This window comes from Cannabis sativa, chromosome 7, assembly GCF_029168945.1.
Source record: "Cannabis sativa cultivar Pink pepper isolate KNU-18-1 chromosome 7, ASM2916894v1, whole genome shotgun sequence".
NCBI classification, from domain to species: Eukaryota; Viridiplantae; Streptophyta; class Magnoliopsida; order Rosales; family Cannabaceae; genus Cannabis; species Cannabis sativa.
Genome location: NC_083607.1, coordinates 52,707,598 through 52,726,170, shown reverse-complemented (window position 1 = coordinate 52,726,170; position 18,573 = coordinate 52,707,598). Strand labels below are relative to the sequence as shown.

Here is an 18,573-nt window from a genome sequence, read left to right as displayed (position 1 = left end):
CTGTCCTAAATGCATCTAGTTGCACTCTCTTTTACACTCTCTTTTTAAGGTAATATTTGTTTTTTAAAATAATTATATTTGTATGTTTATTTTTTTTATTTTAATAAGTTTTTTAAAAATAATATAAAAACAACGTAAAAATAATATAAAAATAACATAAAAATAACAATAAAAAATAATATACAGATTTCAAATAATTAACCATAAATTAACAAGAGTACAATATATAAAAACCGTATTTTCTGTAAATAAAATTAAAAAAATTATAAAAATACTTAAAATTCTATGAAATCGTATTTTTGTAATTTTTTTTATTATTTTTGTATATTTGTGAAATAATTCCTGTAATAAGGTATAATATGGCTATATATAATGAGGTTTTTTTAATAGATTTTTGGGGTTTTTACAAAAATATTAAATTTTAGGTAAAACTTTTTAATTTTACTGCCACACACGGCAGAAATTACATTCATACTGTCCTCCTCTCTTTTTTTTTCTTTTATATTGTAAACAAAAAAAAAAATATGAGGCCTCCACCTTCTACACTTATGGACAGAACCACTACAGCAATACCAGGATAGCCGGAAAAAAACTATTAATTCTGACGAGATTGAACAAAAATAGTGAATCGACGTCGAATAAATAATTATGACAAAACAAGTGTAAAACAACATTAAAATAAATCAAAAAATAAAAGGAAAAAATGATTAAAAAAACTAACAATCTTCTACACAGCCTCAACAACAGATGCAATAGCGGCTATATTTGCAAGCCCAATCCTTAAAAATCATAATAAAAGAAACTACTAAAACAACACAAAAATAAATGTAAAACAATGAAGCAAATATAACCTCTTAAAAAAATATAAAAGAACCACACACATCAAAACTCTTTTGTCAGTGAGCTCGTCAACCAGAATAAAAAAACACAAAAATAGCGAAAGAGAACAAAGATTAAATATATTTATAGCCTCCATCTTCTACATTGACGGACAGAACCACTACAGAAACACGAGAATACTCAAAAAGTAACTATTAATTCCGGTGAGATGGAGCAAGAACAGTGAAATCAACGTCAAATAAATAAATCATGGAAAACAACAGTAAAACAACACTAAAACAAATATAAAAAACAAAAGAAAAAAATGATTGAAAAAACTAGCCATCTTCTGCACAACCTCAATACTAGATGCAATAGAGACTATATTTGCAAGCAAGTTCTAAAAAGTCAAAATAAAAAAATTATACTCTTATTTTTTCCAAAAACGTGAATGAAAACTTCAAAAACTAAATAAAAAATGGAAAGAAGATGAAGAAGAAGAACTTAACAAGAAATAAAATAAAAAGCGTATATGTTAATAGAGAATGATAGAAAGAATTTGAGGAAGAAAAAAGTGGAAAAAAAAAAAAGTTATCAAAAAATTTTAAAAAACGAAAATCGAAAAAGAAGATGAAGAGAGGAGAGAGAATCGCAATATTTTAAAAAACCAAATAAAAAAAACATATTATAACTACAAATAAAAAAAAAAAAACAAAACCTGTAATAAAGGATTTTGATAAGTTTTTTTCATTATTATTTTCAAAAAACAAAAAAAAAAATAAAAAAAAAAAATTTGTCACAAACATGATATCAACCATCACATCATAACTTTTAAATTATTTTTTTTACTACAAAGATGTGTAACCAAAACAAAAGAATGCAAAGGAAACTGGTTACAAAAGATCTTCAAGAAGAGGTACACAGGTTGTTCCAAACAAACTCTTCATCCGTTCCAAGAGCAGCCCGAGCCAGATTGTGAGCGAGAGTATTGTCCAATTTGGGAAGATAGTGAACTGATGCGCCTGGAAAAAATGACAAAGAGGAAACAATACTTGCAATATATCTTGAAAGAGTCGAACGATCAAAGGACTTTTTCTGAATCCTGAGAACCAGATTATGGCAGTCGGAGACAATAATGCCGAGAGGAAAACGAACTGCCTGACACCAAAGCAAAGCACATTGTAGAGCTTCTACTTCTGCAAAAATTGGGGGGAGACTTGAGGAAGATGAGGCCGAAAAACCAGCAATGACTTGCCCTGTGGAATCAGTAACTATGCACCGTAACCATGCTTGTTGGAGCTCGAGCAAAGAGCCGCATCCACATTAAGTTGAAACATACCACAAGGAGGCTGCAAATTGGTATTGCCACATTGAGTGAGGGTGGACGAAGTGTTGATCTTCGATTGAGCTTCCCTGTACTCCTCCACGTAATTTAAAACTGATGTTTCCACATCTAAGTCAGTGTAGTTGTTATCAGTAAAAATGGTTTTGTTCCTTCTATTCTAAATTGCCCATAAAAAACCCAGGAAGATGGAGAAATTATCCTTGTCAAAATGTTCAAAGCCACGCAGCAAAAATTCTTTAATATCATATTTATTATTAGTAAAATAAAAGGAAGAGAAAGAAGAGTTCTTCCAAAACTTACCTGCTCTGGAACAAGTAATTAGGGAGTGAGTGTTAGAGTCTAAATGTGTTAAGCAAATCGAACAATAAGGATAAGAAATGGACTTGCGATGAAAAATGTTAAGATTGGAAGGAAGGAGATGGTTAAAGGCTTTCCATACGAAATGCTTAATAATAGGGGGTATGTTAGAGGACCAAACAGATGTCCACCAAGATTTAAAGGCAACAGGATTAGAGGAACTAGGAGCAGAGGAATGAGAATTGGCTAAATGGTATGCAGAATTGACAGTGAAGCAACCTGAAGGGTGATGTTTCCAAGTAAGGCAATCGTTGTTAGAAGGATCAAACGGAACACTGAGAATGGAATTTATGATATTATCATCAAAGTATTGATGAAGTTTGATTGTGTCCCAGTGTCTATCCTCAGTAATGAAAAAAGAGAGTGGAGAGAGGGGGAGATAAGCCAGCTTTGAAAGGAATATTATCCCAGTTAGGAAGCCATTTGGGGTCAATGATTTTAACAGAAGTTCCATTCCCAATTTTCCAGGTGAGGCCCTTAATGAGAAGTTCCCTAGCCCAAAGAATACTACGCCAATAGAAGGAAGGAGAGTGGCCAATTGGAGCATTGAGAAAATCATTGTGTTTAAAGTATTTAGCTTTTAAAAGCGAGGCAACCAATGGATTGGGGCTAGTGCAGATTCTCCAGGCTTGCTTAGCTAACATGGCCTGATTGTGATGGACAATGTTACGGAAAACCAAACCCCCAAAGAATTTAGACTTACACAAATGGTCCCAACTTTTCCAGTGAATCTGTTGCTTATTACCAATTGAACCCCACCAGAAGTTTGACATAAGTCTACAAAAATATTTACAGACAGAGACAGGAATCCGAAAACATGACATGGCATAAGATGGAATGGCCTGAATTACCGATTTGAGAAGAATCTCCTTACCAGCTTTAGAGAAAAGGTTTTGGTTCCACACAGATAATTTGGAGCTGGCTTTTTGAAGGAGAAAAAGGAAAGATGATTTTTTGGAGCGTGAAAAACATTGAAGGACACCTAAATATTTATCGATAAAAGGCTTATTATCCATATACAAGGAATTTAGAAAAAAAAAAAATCGAGAACCAGAGTTAGTATTGGGAGAGAAAAGGATGGAGGATTTTTGGAGGTTGACCGATTGACCCATAGCCTTATGATAAATGAGTAGAATGTCTTTGATATCACTACAAGAAGAATCAGAGACGTAACTCTAGTGAAAAGCAGGCTGTCATCAACAAACAGAAGATGGGATATGGGAGGGGCAGACCTACAAATGGTAATACCATGAAAAAGGTGTTGGAATTATTTTACCAGGATCTTAGATCTACTCACAAATATGTTAATTAACAACCTAAATATGAACTTCTAAAATGAATATAAATAAACACACATAAAGTATGAGAAACCTTACATTGGGTGCAGTAGAATAATATGTCTCCTTCCACTCAGATCTCCAACCCTTGTATCCTTTCTGTTGCAGAGTATTATCAAGATCTAAGCCAGAATGTCCTTCTTTGTTGTATCTGAATTCTTCACAGTCTTCCTCACTATGATTGAGGTACTACTTGCTGTGTGTGGGCACTACTCTATCACTTAGAGATTTCAAAACAGAGAAAAAGAAAGAGATAGATAGATAGATAGAGAGAGAGAGAGAGAGAGAGAGAGAGAGAGTGGCGGCTCAGGAAAATTTCTGTGTAAGGAAAAGAATGCAATTGTGTTGTGTATGTTTCCTGAAGCCTTTACATTCTATTTATAGAATACCACACAGGGTTAGGGTTGAATTACTTGGCATTAAAAATTGAAAAAATTAAATGATAAAGGGCAATGATGTGGCCGGCCATGGCAATATGGAAATAGGCCTCCTATTTGCAATTTTCTTATTTTATCATTTATGTTTCCCATTTTCTCAAAAACTGCCAATTTTCACATTCAACCATATAAATATCAATTCTAACTATTTAATAACTATAATTAATTATTAAATAATATTGTCATTTATTATATTTATTAATTAAACTAATCAAAGTCTCTTAATTAATAAATATACCCTATAAACTTTCTTTACAGTTTCGCCATTAATAAGTGATAAATTCTCAAATAGACATAGTCTAACTTGAGAATTATAATTGATTAATTAAAACCAATTAAATGAGTCTTACAAGTAATATTGTCTCAACTAATGTGGGGACCATGGGTCTATATATCTGAACTTTCAATAAGGAGATCAAGAATTTACATCTTAAATTCACTGACTTATTAATTCTTCGTTGAATCCACGCATAGAACTTAGAATTGCACTCTCAGCTATACAGAACGCTCTATATGTTCCACCATATAGATACGTCATTAATTATCAATTGTTATAATCCTAATTTGATCAATGATCCTCTATATAGATGATCTACACTGTAAAGGGATTAAATTACTGCAACATCCTACAATGTATTTTATCCTTAAAACACTTAACCCCGTATAAATGATATTTCAGCTAAGTGAAATGAGTACTCCACCATTTATCTTCATTTGGTTAAGCTCGAAGGAAGTCATCCTTTACTTTCTATTCGCCAGATAGAAGCTATAGATTCCATATTTATGTTAACGCTCCCACTCAATTGCACTGCCGTATTCCCAAAATGTACGTATCAACCTGACCCAAAAGTAGGCTTAACTAACAAATCAAAGAACACGAATAACAATCTTGAGATTGAACCTAATCATATCAGGATTAAGATCATTTGATCTAGGATCAACTAAGTGATATTGAATTGAATAGATATTACGGTAAGTTTAATAAATCTATATCAAAGTTCAATATCGGTCCATTCCGATGCATACTCCATGCATCCAACCCAAGCTTTACTTTAACCAATGCTCTGGAAAGAACAAAGTATTTCTCCAAATGCAAGTAAACTCTGTTGTCGATTGTCATATCAGTAAAACCCCAGTGTTCTGATAAATCTAGAAATCTTTAATCACATACTCATGTTTACTTTCCATTGTGTTGACAACACAATAAACATGATCAAGTATGTGAAAAGAGTTTGGATGAATTTATAAATCAAATAGTCAAATAAGTGATAAGGTGAACCAAAACATACAAAAATGAATGAAAAATACTTCTGTTTCTTTATTGATATTGAATAATCTAGATTACATTGAAATAGAGTTTTATTTAGGGCATAAAACCCAACAAACTCCCACTTGCACTAATATAAAACTAATCAGTACATCTCAATTAATCCTAAATTCTGACGGTGCTTTTCAAATGCAGTCACTACCAATACTTTGGTGAATGGATCAGCTAAGTTGTCTTCTGTGTCCATTTTTTCCACCAGTACATCCCCTCTTGCCACATATTCTCTGATGATATGATATTTCCTTTCTATATGTTTGCTTCTCTTGTGGCTTCGAGGTTCCTTACTGTTGGCTATTGCTCCATTGTTATCACAAAGTAAGACTAGAGGTTTTTCCATTCCAGGTACGACACCAAGACTGGTAAAGAACTTTCTCAGCCAGACAACCTCTTTGGTAGCTTCCGCTGCAGCTATGTATTCTGCCTCCATGGTAGAATCTTAAATCGCGGTTTGTTTAGAACTTCTCCAAACCACTGCTCCACCCCCAAGAGTAAACACCATCCCAGATGTAGATTTCCTGTCTTCAAGACATGCCTGGAAATCTGAGTCGGTATAGCCTATGGGATTTAAAGCACCACCCTTCTAGACTAACACGTAATCTCTTGTACTCTTCAAGTATTTCAGAATATACTTAACAACATTCCAATGTTCCTAACCTGGATTTGACTGATACCTGCTCACGATTCCAACTGCATAACAGATGTCAGGTCTAGTGCATAACATTGCATACATTAGACTTCCAACTGCAGAAGCATAAGGAACTTTTCCCATGTCCTCTATCTCTTGAGGATCAGTAGGACATTGTTCCTTAGATAGACGGATACCATATCTAGAAGGCATATTCGCCCTGTTGGTGTTGGTCATAGAGAATCTCTCTAAAACTTTGTCAATGTAAGTTGTTTGAGAGAGAGCAAGGGATCTGTTCTTCCAGTTTCTAATAATTTGAATACCGAGAACAAAGGCAGCCTCACCCAAATCTTTCATATCGAATTGAGTGTCAAGCCATTCCTTGATGTCAGTCATTTTCTTGATATTGTTGCCAATGATCAAAATGTCGTCAACATAAAGGACCAGGAATACTACTACTTGGTCTTCCTTGAGTTGGTAAACACAAGGTTCATCTTCATTCTAAAGAAAGCCGTAGGTTTTTATGATTTCATCAAACCTTTTATTCCATGAGCAGGAAGCTTGCTTAAGTCCATAAATAGACCTATTTAATTTGCAAACTTTATTTTCTTGCCCTGGAAGAACATAGCCTTCTGGTTGCTCCATATAGATGGTTTCTTCAAGAAGCCCATTAAGAAAGGTTGTCTTGACATCCATTAGCCAGATTTCATAGTCGAAAGCGACTGCGATGGAGAGAAGAATTCGGATGGATTTGAGCATGGCGACAGGACTAAAAGTTTCTTCATAGTCCACACCTTCTCTTTGGGTATAACCCTTGGCGACCAATCTAGCTTTAAAAGTTTCGACTTCGCCTCCAGCGCCTCTTTTCTTCTTGTAGACCACCTTGCATCCAATTGGACGATAGTCATCGGGTGCATCTACATATTCCCAGACTTTGTTCTTTTTCATGGAATCCATTTCTGAATCCATGCCGCCTGACCATCGCTTCCGTTGCGGACTTGCCATTGCCTGTTTATAGGTTAATGGGTCGTCTTCAATACCGTCACCAACGACCATATTGATTTCACCATCCAAGCCATAACGAGACAGTTTTGTAAAAACCATCCCACCACGACGAGGAGCGGTGATCTTCTGAACAGGAACTTTGGTAGTAGTTTTCTCAGTTGCGTCGACTGAGGGAGTGGGATTATCCTCTTCTTGAGTGGAAGAGGACGAAACATTGGAAGGAGTTATATCTGTAAGCATTTCCTCTAATACAACTTTACTTTTCGGTTTGTTATCTTTAATATAGTTATCTTCAAGAAAAGTAGCATTTGTAGAAACAAACACTTTGTTATCCTTGTAACTATAAAATAGTCCACCCCTAGTCTCTTTAGAATTTCCGACAAACATGCAAATGTCAGTTCGCGATTCCAGTTTGCCTTCTTTCTTTCTCAAGACATGAGCAGGGCATTCCCAAATCCTATAATGGCGTAAACTAGGTGTACGACCATTCTATAGTTCGACGGGTGTCTTAGGGACTTCTTTAGATGGAACAACATTTAAAATGTCATTTTCTATCTGAATAGCATATCCCCAGAAGGACGTAGACAGAGTTGAATAACTCAGCATAGACCTAACCATTTCTAAAAGTGTGCGATTTCTTCTTTCTACAACTCCATTTTGCTGTGGAGTGCTTGGGGCAGTGTATTGGGATTCAATTCCAAGTTCAATTAAATGATCTTTGAACTGCATATCCATATATTCTCCACCCATATCAGTTCACAAGATCTTTAATGTTTTACCTAATTGGTTTTGAGCCAAAGCATGAAATTCCTGAAACTTTTCAAACGTTTCAGATTTCTTTTGCATTAGGTAAAGAAAACTGTATCTAGAGAAATCGTCAATGAAAGTGACAAAATACTCATAACCACCTCGGGCTTTTACATTCAAAGGTCCGCAAACATCTGAATGCACTAACCCTAGGGGTTGTTTGGCACGCTCTCCCTTTGCAAAGAAAGAACGTTTGGTCATTTTTCCTTCTAGGCATGACTCGCATACTGAAAATTCACCTAAGACGACATTTTTCAATGGACCGTCCTTGGTTAGCCTATTAAGTCTATCAAAGCCTATATGACCTAAACGTAAATGCCATAGATAAGTTTGTTCATCATTATCAATCTCTTTTCTCTTAAGGCTTCTAGGTTTAGCTACATTAAAAAGTTCAGTATTTAGTGAGATTTGCGTATCAGGTCTTAGAACATAAAGCCCTTGTTCCATGTTAGCAACACATATATGAAATCCATTATGAGAAATTGAACAATTAGAGCTCGAAAAATTCAATATATAAAATTGTGTTTGTAAACATGAAACACTAATCAAGTTTCTACTAAAGTTTGGAATAAATAAAACATTGTGTAAAAGTAAAAATCTTTTTGAATGAAACTTGATACGGGCCGTTCCTTTAGCTTTGACCGATACTAACTCGCCATTTCCAACTTTTAGCTTTAAATCATCTGGGTGAAGATTTTCCCAAGTTTCAAGCAGCTGCAGTGAAGAACATACATGGTTAGTAGACCCAAAATCAACAATCCATTTGGATTTGTCATTCTCTAAAACACATGATTCAAAGACAAAAGCATCACCTTCGTTTGAATTGTTTAGAAGCCTGGGACATTGTTCTTCTTGATGTCCCTTTTCATTACAATTCGCACATAGAACATGATGTCTGCTAATTGTATTTGAAGAAGCAGCTTTGTTAGAGCCTTCATGCTTAATCCTCTTCCTCTGATTAAAGTTTGCAATACCAGGAGGTCCCATTGCAATCAAATTCCATTCATGAGCTCGTAATTCAGATTCGAGCTTGTCCATGTCGGAGGAGTTAAAATTGTTGATCATGTAAGATACAACAAATTCATTATACTCCGGAGGAAGACTATTAAGAATGAATTGTACCCATTGTTCCGTTGATAATTCAATTCCAAGTAGATTTGCCTTTTGGAACTTCAGATTCATCAATAATAGATGCGAGTTAATGCAACTACCAGGATGCATTTTCACACTATAGAGTTCATTTGCTAAGATATTAGCTAGGAGTGGATCGGGGTGAGGGTTATTCATATTGGCACTACAACATATCAATAAAACAGAAGTAAGGTTTTGGTTCTATAAATTCATATACAAGTTCAGAAAATAACAAATAATCATGTATGTTATAAAAATACTAAATCTAACATAGTTTATTTTCCAAGGTTTCCAACAAACTGATACAGTGTCCCGTTTAGGCGAGAGTCAAAGCATCATCCATTGAATAGAGTTGTCAATTCATCTAAAATGATAAACATTCTAGCAACCTTTTATTCGATCAAGATTGGAATCCAACGTTGTCCCGTTTAGACGAGAGTCAAGGCTATTCTATCTTATGAGCTTCCACCATTGTTTCATACTCATGTAAGTCTTATACAGTCGCCACCATTAGGGTGATCAATACTAATATAAAAAACTTACAAGAATACTTATCTTTCGAGATTAAACGGTGCTAACTTGCTAATGAACGTTCCTCCATTAGGGAGAATTACTCACTAAAACAATAGCTATGTAAAACCAACAATGGAGATCGAATGCCTCTTGATTAAAGCTCATTATTTAAAAATATGTATTGTATTTAATCATTTATTTTATTCCATATTTTAATAATGAAAAATTACCAATTAAAGTTGGTTTAGTAAAAAAAACATATTTATATATATATAAAAAAAATCCAACTTTAATTAAATTTTAAAAAATGGAATAAATTTGAAAAATATCTTATTTAAGTTGTTTAGAAGAATGTAAAAATATCCAACTTAAATATTCTTCAAACTGAATTAATTAAATATTAACAATTAAGTTGTAACCACTTAATTTAAAAGATATTCCATTTTAAGTTTGTCCATATTTAAAAAATATCAACTTAAAAAATATCCAAAGAATCTTAATAACCAATTCCTAAAATTCCTAAACTTAATTTTACAATTGGAAATTCAAAAGATATTCAAATCTAAGTTGGTTTGTTAGAAATAACAAATTTTCAACTTAAATAGGAATATTTAATGAAATAATAAAATTAAGCTTCAGAAAGAATCTAGTTGGTTATAATTCTATATTTAATTAAATACAGGAAAATACATATAGCTTTCTAGAATATTATTCATCAAACTATGTTTTCTTGAATTAATTTCAAGAAAAATGAAATTAATTATGTTGCTAATAAATTTTATTAGGCTAAACTAATTTAATTAACCTAGCACAGTTATCCAAATCAGGCAAATGGGCCTTCACAATTGGGGTTGTTCATGTGAGGGGGGGTTGGGTTCAGTATGTCGTACCCACTTCTATGGCTCCCATCTCTCACACAAGGCCCAAAAAAGAGGAATTTAACCTTAAAATGAACAACTGTTATTAATTGAATAGGCCCAAAAACTAGATGGGCCTAAATAAAATCTATCAAGTTATGACATTTTATTTAGCAGCAACAACGTATATGTATCTATAGCAAAATAAACGTATGGGCTCACACAGGTACACATATTTGGATGGATCCTATCATGTTACTAGGTCATACACAGATGAAAGAAGAATGTAAAATTTACCTGTTACAAATTATTTACTTGACCTATTGACAATTGAACCATGGGTTAAAATCAGATCATTGGATCTGTCAACAAGTTAACCATGACAATTTAGATCAAGCAATAATAGGTTTTAGAAAAACTTACAAACAATCTAAAACACATACTCCTGCAACAAGTTAGATTGGATAGTTGGATGTAGGATTTGTTTAATTTTAAAATAATTAAAAAAAATCGAAAAAAAGTAAAAAAAAAAAAATAAACCTACAATTTTTGAAAAATTAGGTTTCAACTAACCTAAATATTATTTCAAAAAAAATTTGCTAACCACCTTTTAAATTTCATGTTATTTTATAAATTAAATGATAAATACATACCCTTTTGTGATTTTATAATTTAATTTAAGTAAAAATAATAAAATTTAAAAGTTAGCAAAATTATCTTATTTCCTTTTTAAAATATCATGATTATAGTAATCTTATTTTAAATTTAAATAAGGTCAAATTGCTTAAAATAGAATATTATATATAAAAAAAAAATTAATATCTGACCTTAGATTTAAAAATAAAATAAAATAATCAAAATTAAAAAAAATAAGAAAAGAGGTAAGCAAAAATTGATTTTTACCTATTTTCAAACTCAAATTTCACTAATATCTAAAATTAATTTTAAAAATCAAATTAATTTATTTCTGATAATTAGATTTGAAATATGAAAATTAAAAATCAAATTAATTTATTTTTGATAATTAGATTTGAAATATAAAAATTAAAAATCAAAATACAAAACTACACAAAAAATCGGAAGTTAATTCCGTGAAATAGCATGAAAAATCGAAGAAAACGAAAAAAATGGCAAGTGGTACGGACAGTATGCACGCAGGTGGGGAAATTGCCGAGAAAACTTGGCGAAAGGATCCCCTGGCATGATTTACGCGCGCGTGGGAAGGGGAATCACCACCCTGATTTTTTCCGATTTTCGAAAATTCATAACTAATTCAAATAAAATCGAAATCGAGTTCTGTAAAAAAGTAAATTGCTTAATTTTTTCCATACTATCCAATAAAAATAATTTTAGAAACGAAAGTTCAATTATTTTTCCCAGAATTTCCCAAACATCAATCAATCATCAATACAACACACAAAACAACATGATACCATCCAAATCACCAACAAATCGTTTTAAGTCAAAATTTCTTGCAAGCAAATCAATTACCATGGCTCTGATACCAGTTGCTGGAATTATTTTACCAAGATCTTAGATCTACTCACAAGTATGTTGATTAACAACCTAAATATGAACTTCTAAAACGAATATAAATAAACACACATAAAGTATGAGAAACCTTACATTGGGTGCAGCGGAATAATATGTCTCCTTCCACTCAGATCTCCAACCCTTGCATCCTTTCTATTGCAGAGTATTATCAAGATCTGAGCCCGAATGTCCTTCTTTGTTGTATCTGAATTCTTCACAGTCTTCCTCACTATGATTGAGGTACTACTTGCTGTGTGTGGGCACTACTCTATCACTTAGAGATTTCGAAACAGATAAGAAGAAAGAGAGAGAGAGAGAGAGAGAGAGAGAGAGAGAGAGAGAGAGAGAGAGAGAGAGAGAGAGAGAGAGAGAGAGAGAGAGAGAGAGAGTGGGGGATTAGGAAAATTTCTGTGAAAGGAAAATAATGCAATTGTGTTGTGTATGTTTCCTGAAGCCTTTACCTTCTATTTATAGAATACCACACAGGGTTAGGGTTGAATTACTTGGCATTAAAAATTGAAAAAATTAAATGATAAAGGGCAATGATGTGGCCGGCCATGGCAATATGGAAATAGGCCTCACATTTGCAACTTTCTTATTTTATCATTTATGTTTCCCATTTTCTCAAAAACTGTCAATTTTCACATTCAGCCATATAAATGTCAATTCTAACTATTTAATAACTATAATTAATTATTAAATAATATTGTCATTTATTATATTTATTAATTAAACTAATCAAAGTCTCTTAATTAATAAATATACCCTATAAACTTTCTTTACAGTTTCGCCCTTAATAAGTGATAAATTCTCAAATAGACATAGTCTAACTTGAGAATTATAATTGATTAATTAAAACCAATTAAATGAGTCTTACAAGTAATATTGTCTCAACTAGTGTGGGGACCATGAGTCTATATATCTGAGCTTTCAATAAGCAGATCAAGAATTTACATTTTAAATTCACTGACTTATTAATTTTTCGTTGAATCCACGCATAGAACTTAGAATTGCACTCTCAGCTATACAGAACGTTCTATATGTTCCACCATATAGATACGTCATTAATTATCCATTGTTATAATCCTAATTTGATCAATGATCCTCTATATAGATGATCTACACTGTAAAGGGATTAAATTACCGCAACACCCTACAATGTATTTTATCCTTAAAACACTTAACCCCGTACAACTGATATTTTAGCTAAGTGAAATGAGTACTCCACCATTTATCTTCGTTTGGTTAAACTCGAAGGAAATCATCCTTTACTTTCTATTCGCCAGATAGAAGCTACAGACTCCATATTTATGTTAGCGCTCCCACTCAATTGCACTATTGTGCTCCCAAAATGTACGTATCACCCTGACCCAAAAGTAGGCTTAACTAACAAATCAAAGAACACGAATAACACTCTTGAGATTAAACCTAATCATATCAGGATTAAGATCATTTGATCTAGGATCAACTAAGTGATATTGAATTGAATAGATATTACAGTAAGTTTAATAAATCTATATCAAAGTTAAATATCGGTCCATTCCGATGCATACTCCATGCATCCAACCCAAGCTTTACTTTAACCACTGCTCTGGAAAGAACATAGCATTTCTCCAAATGCAAGTAAACTCTTATGTAGATTGTCATATCAGTAAAACCCCAGTGTTCTGATAAATCTAGGAATCTTTAATCACATAGTCATGTTTACTTTCCACTGTGTTGACAACACAATAAACATGATCAAGTATGTGAAAAGGGTTTGGATGAATTTATCAAACAAATAGACAAATAATTGATAAGGTGAACCAAAACATACACAAATGAATGAAAAAATACTTCTGTTTCTTTATTGATATTGAATAATCTGGATTACATTGAAATAAAGTTTTATTTAGGGCATAAAACCCAACAAAAGGTTGGAAGAAGTCTTATAATTAATGATCCCAGAAAGGCCTTCAACAACCAGAAGCAAAAGATAGGGGAGAGAGGGTCACCCTGTCTAATTCCACGAGAAGGGAAAATTTGGGGAGATAGACTATTATTGATATGGAGACAAAAAGAAACTGAAGAAAGACACCGCAGAGTGAGCGAAATGAGATGGGAAGGAAAACTGAAATGATGAAGGACGTGGCGGATGAAATCCCATTCCACTTTGTCAAAGGCCTTTTCCATATCAAGTTTAAGAGCAGCCCAGCCCACTTTCTCAGTTTTACGATTAGTGATAGCATGGATGACTTCATTAGCGATAATAATGTTATTAAAAATTATATGATCGCTAAGGAAAACACCTTTATTATGCGATATAAGATCAGGGAGGATAGATTTGAGACGGTTAGCAATAGCCTTAAACACGACCTTATAAATAGTGGAGCAAAGACTGATAGCCCAGAAATCCTTGATACGACAAGCATTATTGACCTTGGGAATAAGGACAAGGATCGTCTCATTAAGAGGAGCAATGTCAGCATTGGTGTTGAGAACATGAAGGGCAGCATTACAGAGATCAATGCCAACTATGTCCCAATGTTTCTGATAGAAACCATAATTCAAACCATCAGGTCTAGGAGCTTTGTCCCCAACAAGCTGGAAGAGAGCCCTTTTGACTTCAGCAAGATCAAATTGACTGTCTAGGAAAGCATGTTGATCAGGGGTGATGGTTTTGTTAATCCCCTGAAGGATCAGGGCTATGGAATCATAATCCGTACCTTGGGAAGTGAAAAGATTAGAGTAAAAATGAACAAAAGAGTTGGTAATATCCTGAAGCCTGGAGACACTTGAATTGTCGTTTAAAGTAAGGGACTTGATGAAGTTATTGCGTTTTCTAGTAGAAGCCCGGCTATGGAAATATTTTGTATTTTTATCACCCGCTTTAAGCCAATTAGCCCTGGACCATTGTTTCCAAAAAAAAAAAAAACTTCTTCTTTAAGCAAGAGATTGTCAAGAGAATGTTGAAGTGTGTTTGCTTTTTGAACATCAGAGGGAGAAATAAAGGGGCCAGCAAAAATGTTATCAATTTCAGACTGAATTCTTTCCCCTTTGAATTTATTTTTATCCCTTCCTCAAGAAACCATAAAAGCAATGCAATTATTTTGTTTTGAAAGAAAAGACTGAAGAGGGAACTTTATGGTATCTGGAGTGACCTTAAGGGTCCAACCAATCTTAACAAGGTCGAAAAAATCAAGTTCAAGAAACCAGTGGTTTTCAATACAAAAATGGGAGTCATGCCTGAAGATCATAGGATTGCCATCAAAGACAACTTTAATAGCCCTATGATCCGAGCCAAAAAAAAAAGGAAGGTGGTGAAGGGAAGCAGTGGGGAAAAGAGTGTTCCACTTGTGGTCAACAATGGCCCAATCCAATCGCTCTAAGGAAGTGCCATGTTTCCAAGTGAAACGACTGCCAGAGAAAGGTAAAGGAGAAAGAGAGTATTTGTACAGAAAGTTCTGGAAACGATGCATGGCATGAGGGGGAGGCAAACAATGGCTGTTACGGTCATTATGGCCAAGATAATCGTTAAAGTCTCCAACGATAATCCACGGTGCCAAAGGGGAAACATCAAAGAGACGAGATAAAAGAGTCCAAGAATTATTTTTATCAGTAATATAAGGAGAACCATAATAGCAAGACAAATGAAACATATTATTATTTATAGTAACATTACAGTCTATGTGATGAAGGGAGTAAGACAAAATATTAACATGGACATCATCCTTCCAAAAAAGAAACAGACTTCCTCCTTAACCATTCCTAGGAACCTCTAGAACATTAGCAAAATACATCTTAGCTTTAGAAACAAAAGTAGAGTGAGCAACAAGTTTAGTTTCCATAACAAAAAAGATCTGAGGTTGGTGTTGCTTGCAAAGGAGGGAGAAGTTATTGAATACTCGGGAACTCCCTAATCCACGAGCATTCCAACTGAGAAGACTCATTATTCTAGGCAGAGTTGCCGAGCAACACCTGCCGATTCATCATTATCGGACATGGAAGGAACAACCGCAAAGTCAAAATTAGAGGCACGCGCACGTTTCAGCATACTACGAATAGAAGAGCCCACTTGACAGTTGTGACGGGTATAGGAATGTTTCCTGGTGGTAGAAATAGCTTTTCCTGGGGGGTTCAGGGTACATTGGATCTTTTCCTTTGGAAGATGAGGTTATGACAGTGGGGGTCATGAGAGGACGAGAGGGGAGTGGGCAATTGATGGTGGAAGAGATGGGGTTATTTTGGGTAACGCTTACAATGGTAGGTGGAGGAGATGTTGGGGGGGGGGGCAACTGTAGTAGCCTCAACAGTAATGAATATGGTAGTAAGGGTAGTGTTAGCGATACTTGGGATAAGGAAATGATCAACAACCTCCTGAGTATCAGAGTTCACAGCATTTGATAGAGTTGGTTGTTCCTCAAAAGGAATGGAAGTGGAGAACTCAAAAATGCTTTTTTTGTAAACTGACTTGGTTGGGGCTCAAAGGGCATCTTTGTAGCTAAGGCTGGGGGAAAAGGATTATTATCACAGTGGTGAAGAAATTTCTTACACTTGTTGAAAGTGTGATCGAGCTTACCACAGTGGTAACAATAGTTCTGGATTCCTTCATAAAGAAGTTTAAGCCATTTGGTAATAGATAGCTTTCGGAAGTGGACATTCATGCCACGATGAAGAGGTTTGGTTGTGTCAAGCAAAACACGAACACGCATAAATGGGGTAATAGCATCATAGAGAGAGGCAAGGTGCACCTCAATAAGATCACCGATGGTATCAACAACAAATTGGGCAAGGCTATAAGAACGAGAACCAAAAGGAATAAGATGGACTTGGACCCATAGAGGAATGAAACGAAGCTGATTGGGGAGTATGGTATCAAAACCATCTGGGATGGCAAAAATCATGAGAGAGTGATCAAAATACCAAGGCTGGCCCTCCATCACCCTTCTGCAGTCACCCTCACAACCAAATCGAACCAGGAACATACCAGAGTGGTACTCAAATATAGAGAAAGGGTAGCGGACAATCCAGGCATCTTTCATGGCTTTGTGGATCCAGTCAGCTTTGATAGTTTTGGGGTTGAGTATCTTGACAACCAAGCAGAAAGAGTGGGCTTGTGGTTCGGGATGGATGGACACATGATCAAAGTCATGGATAAGAGCTTCTTCTTCCGTGAGTTGGATGGAATGATTATCAGGCAAGGTATTCATGGTGGTGAGCAAATATGGAAAAAAAAATGCAGAGGAGACAAAGGGAATAAAGCAGGGATGGAGTAAATAAAACCCAGACAATATAACCTTAAATAGGTGAAAAAAGGAAGAGAATACCTGGAGTGAATAGCGAGTAGAAGATGAGAGGATGCTATTTCTATCCTAGCTATCGGATGTCTAGATCTCCTTCTGCCCACAATCATAGCAATGATTCGTCTCCACCTGAGTATGGCGTCTAGAATTAAATGCTTGAAAAAATCAGGGAGAAGAGGATAGCCAAAGGATTTCTGTAAGAGTAATAAATGGAGTTCTCGGTTTTGAAAATGAATAAGCTGCATTAAATATTTGTAATGATTATGGGGAAACATTAAATGGGAAAGCATTAATTGGAAGTGAGAGGTGGAAAGAGGAAGAAGAAATGGTTGGGCACCACGCGGGTAAGGTGGAAGCTGGATAGACCAGAAAAGAAGGGAAAATCCCTAGAAAGTTCTAGAGCAGACTAATAGTTTTTTTAAAATTAGTAACTTTTAAACTATTTTATATAATAAAAATGATAAGAAATATGAATAAGGTAACACATATCACTAAAAATGTCACACAATGTTTTAATATAAAAAAATATAGTGCTCAGTATAAAACAAATACAGTATTTATGTAAATATTCGCGTGCTACAGTAAAAATGAAAGAAAAACAAAAAGACAGTATCCAATGTAAAAATCCCTAGATTTTTTAGATCAAAGTTTACATTTTTATTTTAGTATGCAAAAATAAACAAAAAAAAAAAAAGAGAGAAAACTTTTTTTCTTAAAAAAAATTCGAACTGAACAAAAGAGTCCCCTCTTTCTATTTTTTCCTTCATTTCCAGTTGCACCAAAACTTTCTCTTCTCCTCCATTTTTGTTCTTAACCAAGGGACAATTTCAAGTCTGAAAAAATCGTACTAGCTGTATAATGAGAAGGGTGAGATCGTAAAGCAAAAATCATACAAGATTGATGATAAGATCGTCTTCTTTTTTTGTGAAATTTCCATGTTGGAGGTCAAGTCTGAGGTAATTAATCTAACGAAGCCTACAACTCTTGCCACACCTTCGGTAGTGAGCACCAACAACCATGGTTGCGAGCCCTTATATATGCAATAAGTCGATCATCTTCTTCTATAGTCCAAGCCCCTTTGTTTGTATTGAGCAGGAAATGAAGAATTATAGATCTGAAATAACTAGTTTTCTTTTCTTTTTTTTTTAAATAAAAATAAAAATAAAAAATAAATAAACAAAATTTCTCTTATATTCTT

General features: G+C 34.2%; 2 protein-coding genes across 2 annotated transcripts; both read right to left on the bottom strand.

The window, feature by feature from the left end:
- Positions 1 to 3,262: 3,262 nt before the first annotated feature.
- On the bottom strand, positions 3,263 to 15,731 carry LOC115696624 (uncharacterized). Its single transcript, XM_030623518.1, has 5 exons — positions 15,202 to 15,731; positions 14,057 to 14,977; positions 3,573 to 3,753; positions 3,396 to 3,503; positions 3,263 to 3,298 (listed from the first exon to the last, which is right to left on the bottom strand). The coding sequence occupies exons 1-5, from the start codon at positions 15,729 to 15,731 to the stop codon at positions 3,263 to 3,265; spliced, it is 1,776 nt and encodes a 591-aa protein (XP_030479378.1).
- Positions 15,732 to 16,463: 732 nt separating this feature from the next.
- On the bottom strand, positions 16,464 to 17,282 carry LOC115696625 (uncharacterized). The gene has a single exon (XM_030623519.1). It carries the CDS (start codon positions 17,280 to 17,282, stop codon positions 16,464 to 16,466), a length of 819 nt encoding a protein of 272 aa, XP_030479379.1.
- Between the last annotated feature and the right edge of the window lie 1,291 nt (positions 17,283 to 18,573).

Bases quoted from the DNA above. Each gene is read 5' to 3' on its own strand.
- LOC115696625 (XM_030623519.1), bottom strand. From the start codon at position 17,282: ATGAATACCTTGCCTGATAATCATTCCATCCAACTCACGGAAGAAGAA.
- LOC115696624 (XM_030623518.1), bottom strand. From the start codon at position 15,731: ATGTTTCATTTGTCTTGCTATTATGGTTCTCCTTATATTACTGATAAA. The intron at 14,978-15,201 runs GTCTTTTCTTTC...ACAATGGTCCAG, and splicing joins ACCATAAAGTTCCCTCTTCA to GGCTAATTGGCTTAAAGCGG. The intron at 3,299-3,395 runs GTAAGGAGATTC...ATATTTTTGTAG, and splicing joins AAACCTTTTCTCTAAAGCTG to ACTTATGTCAAACTTCTGGT.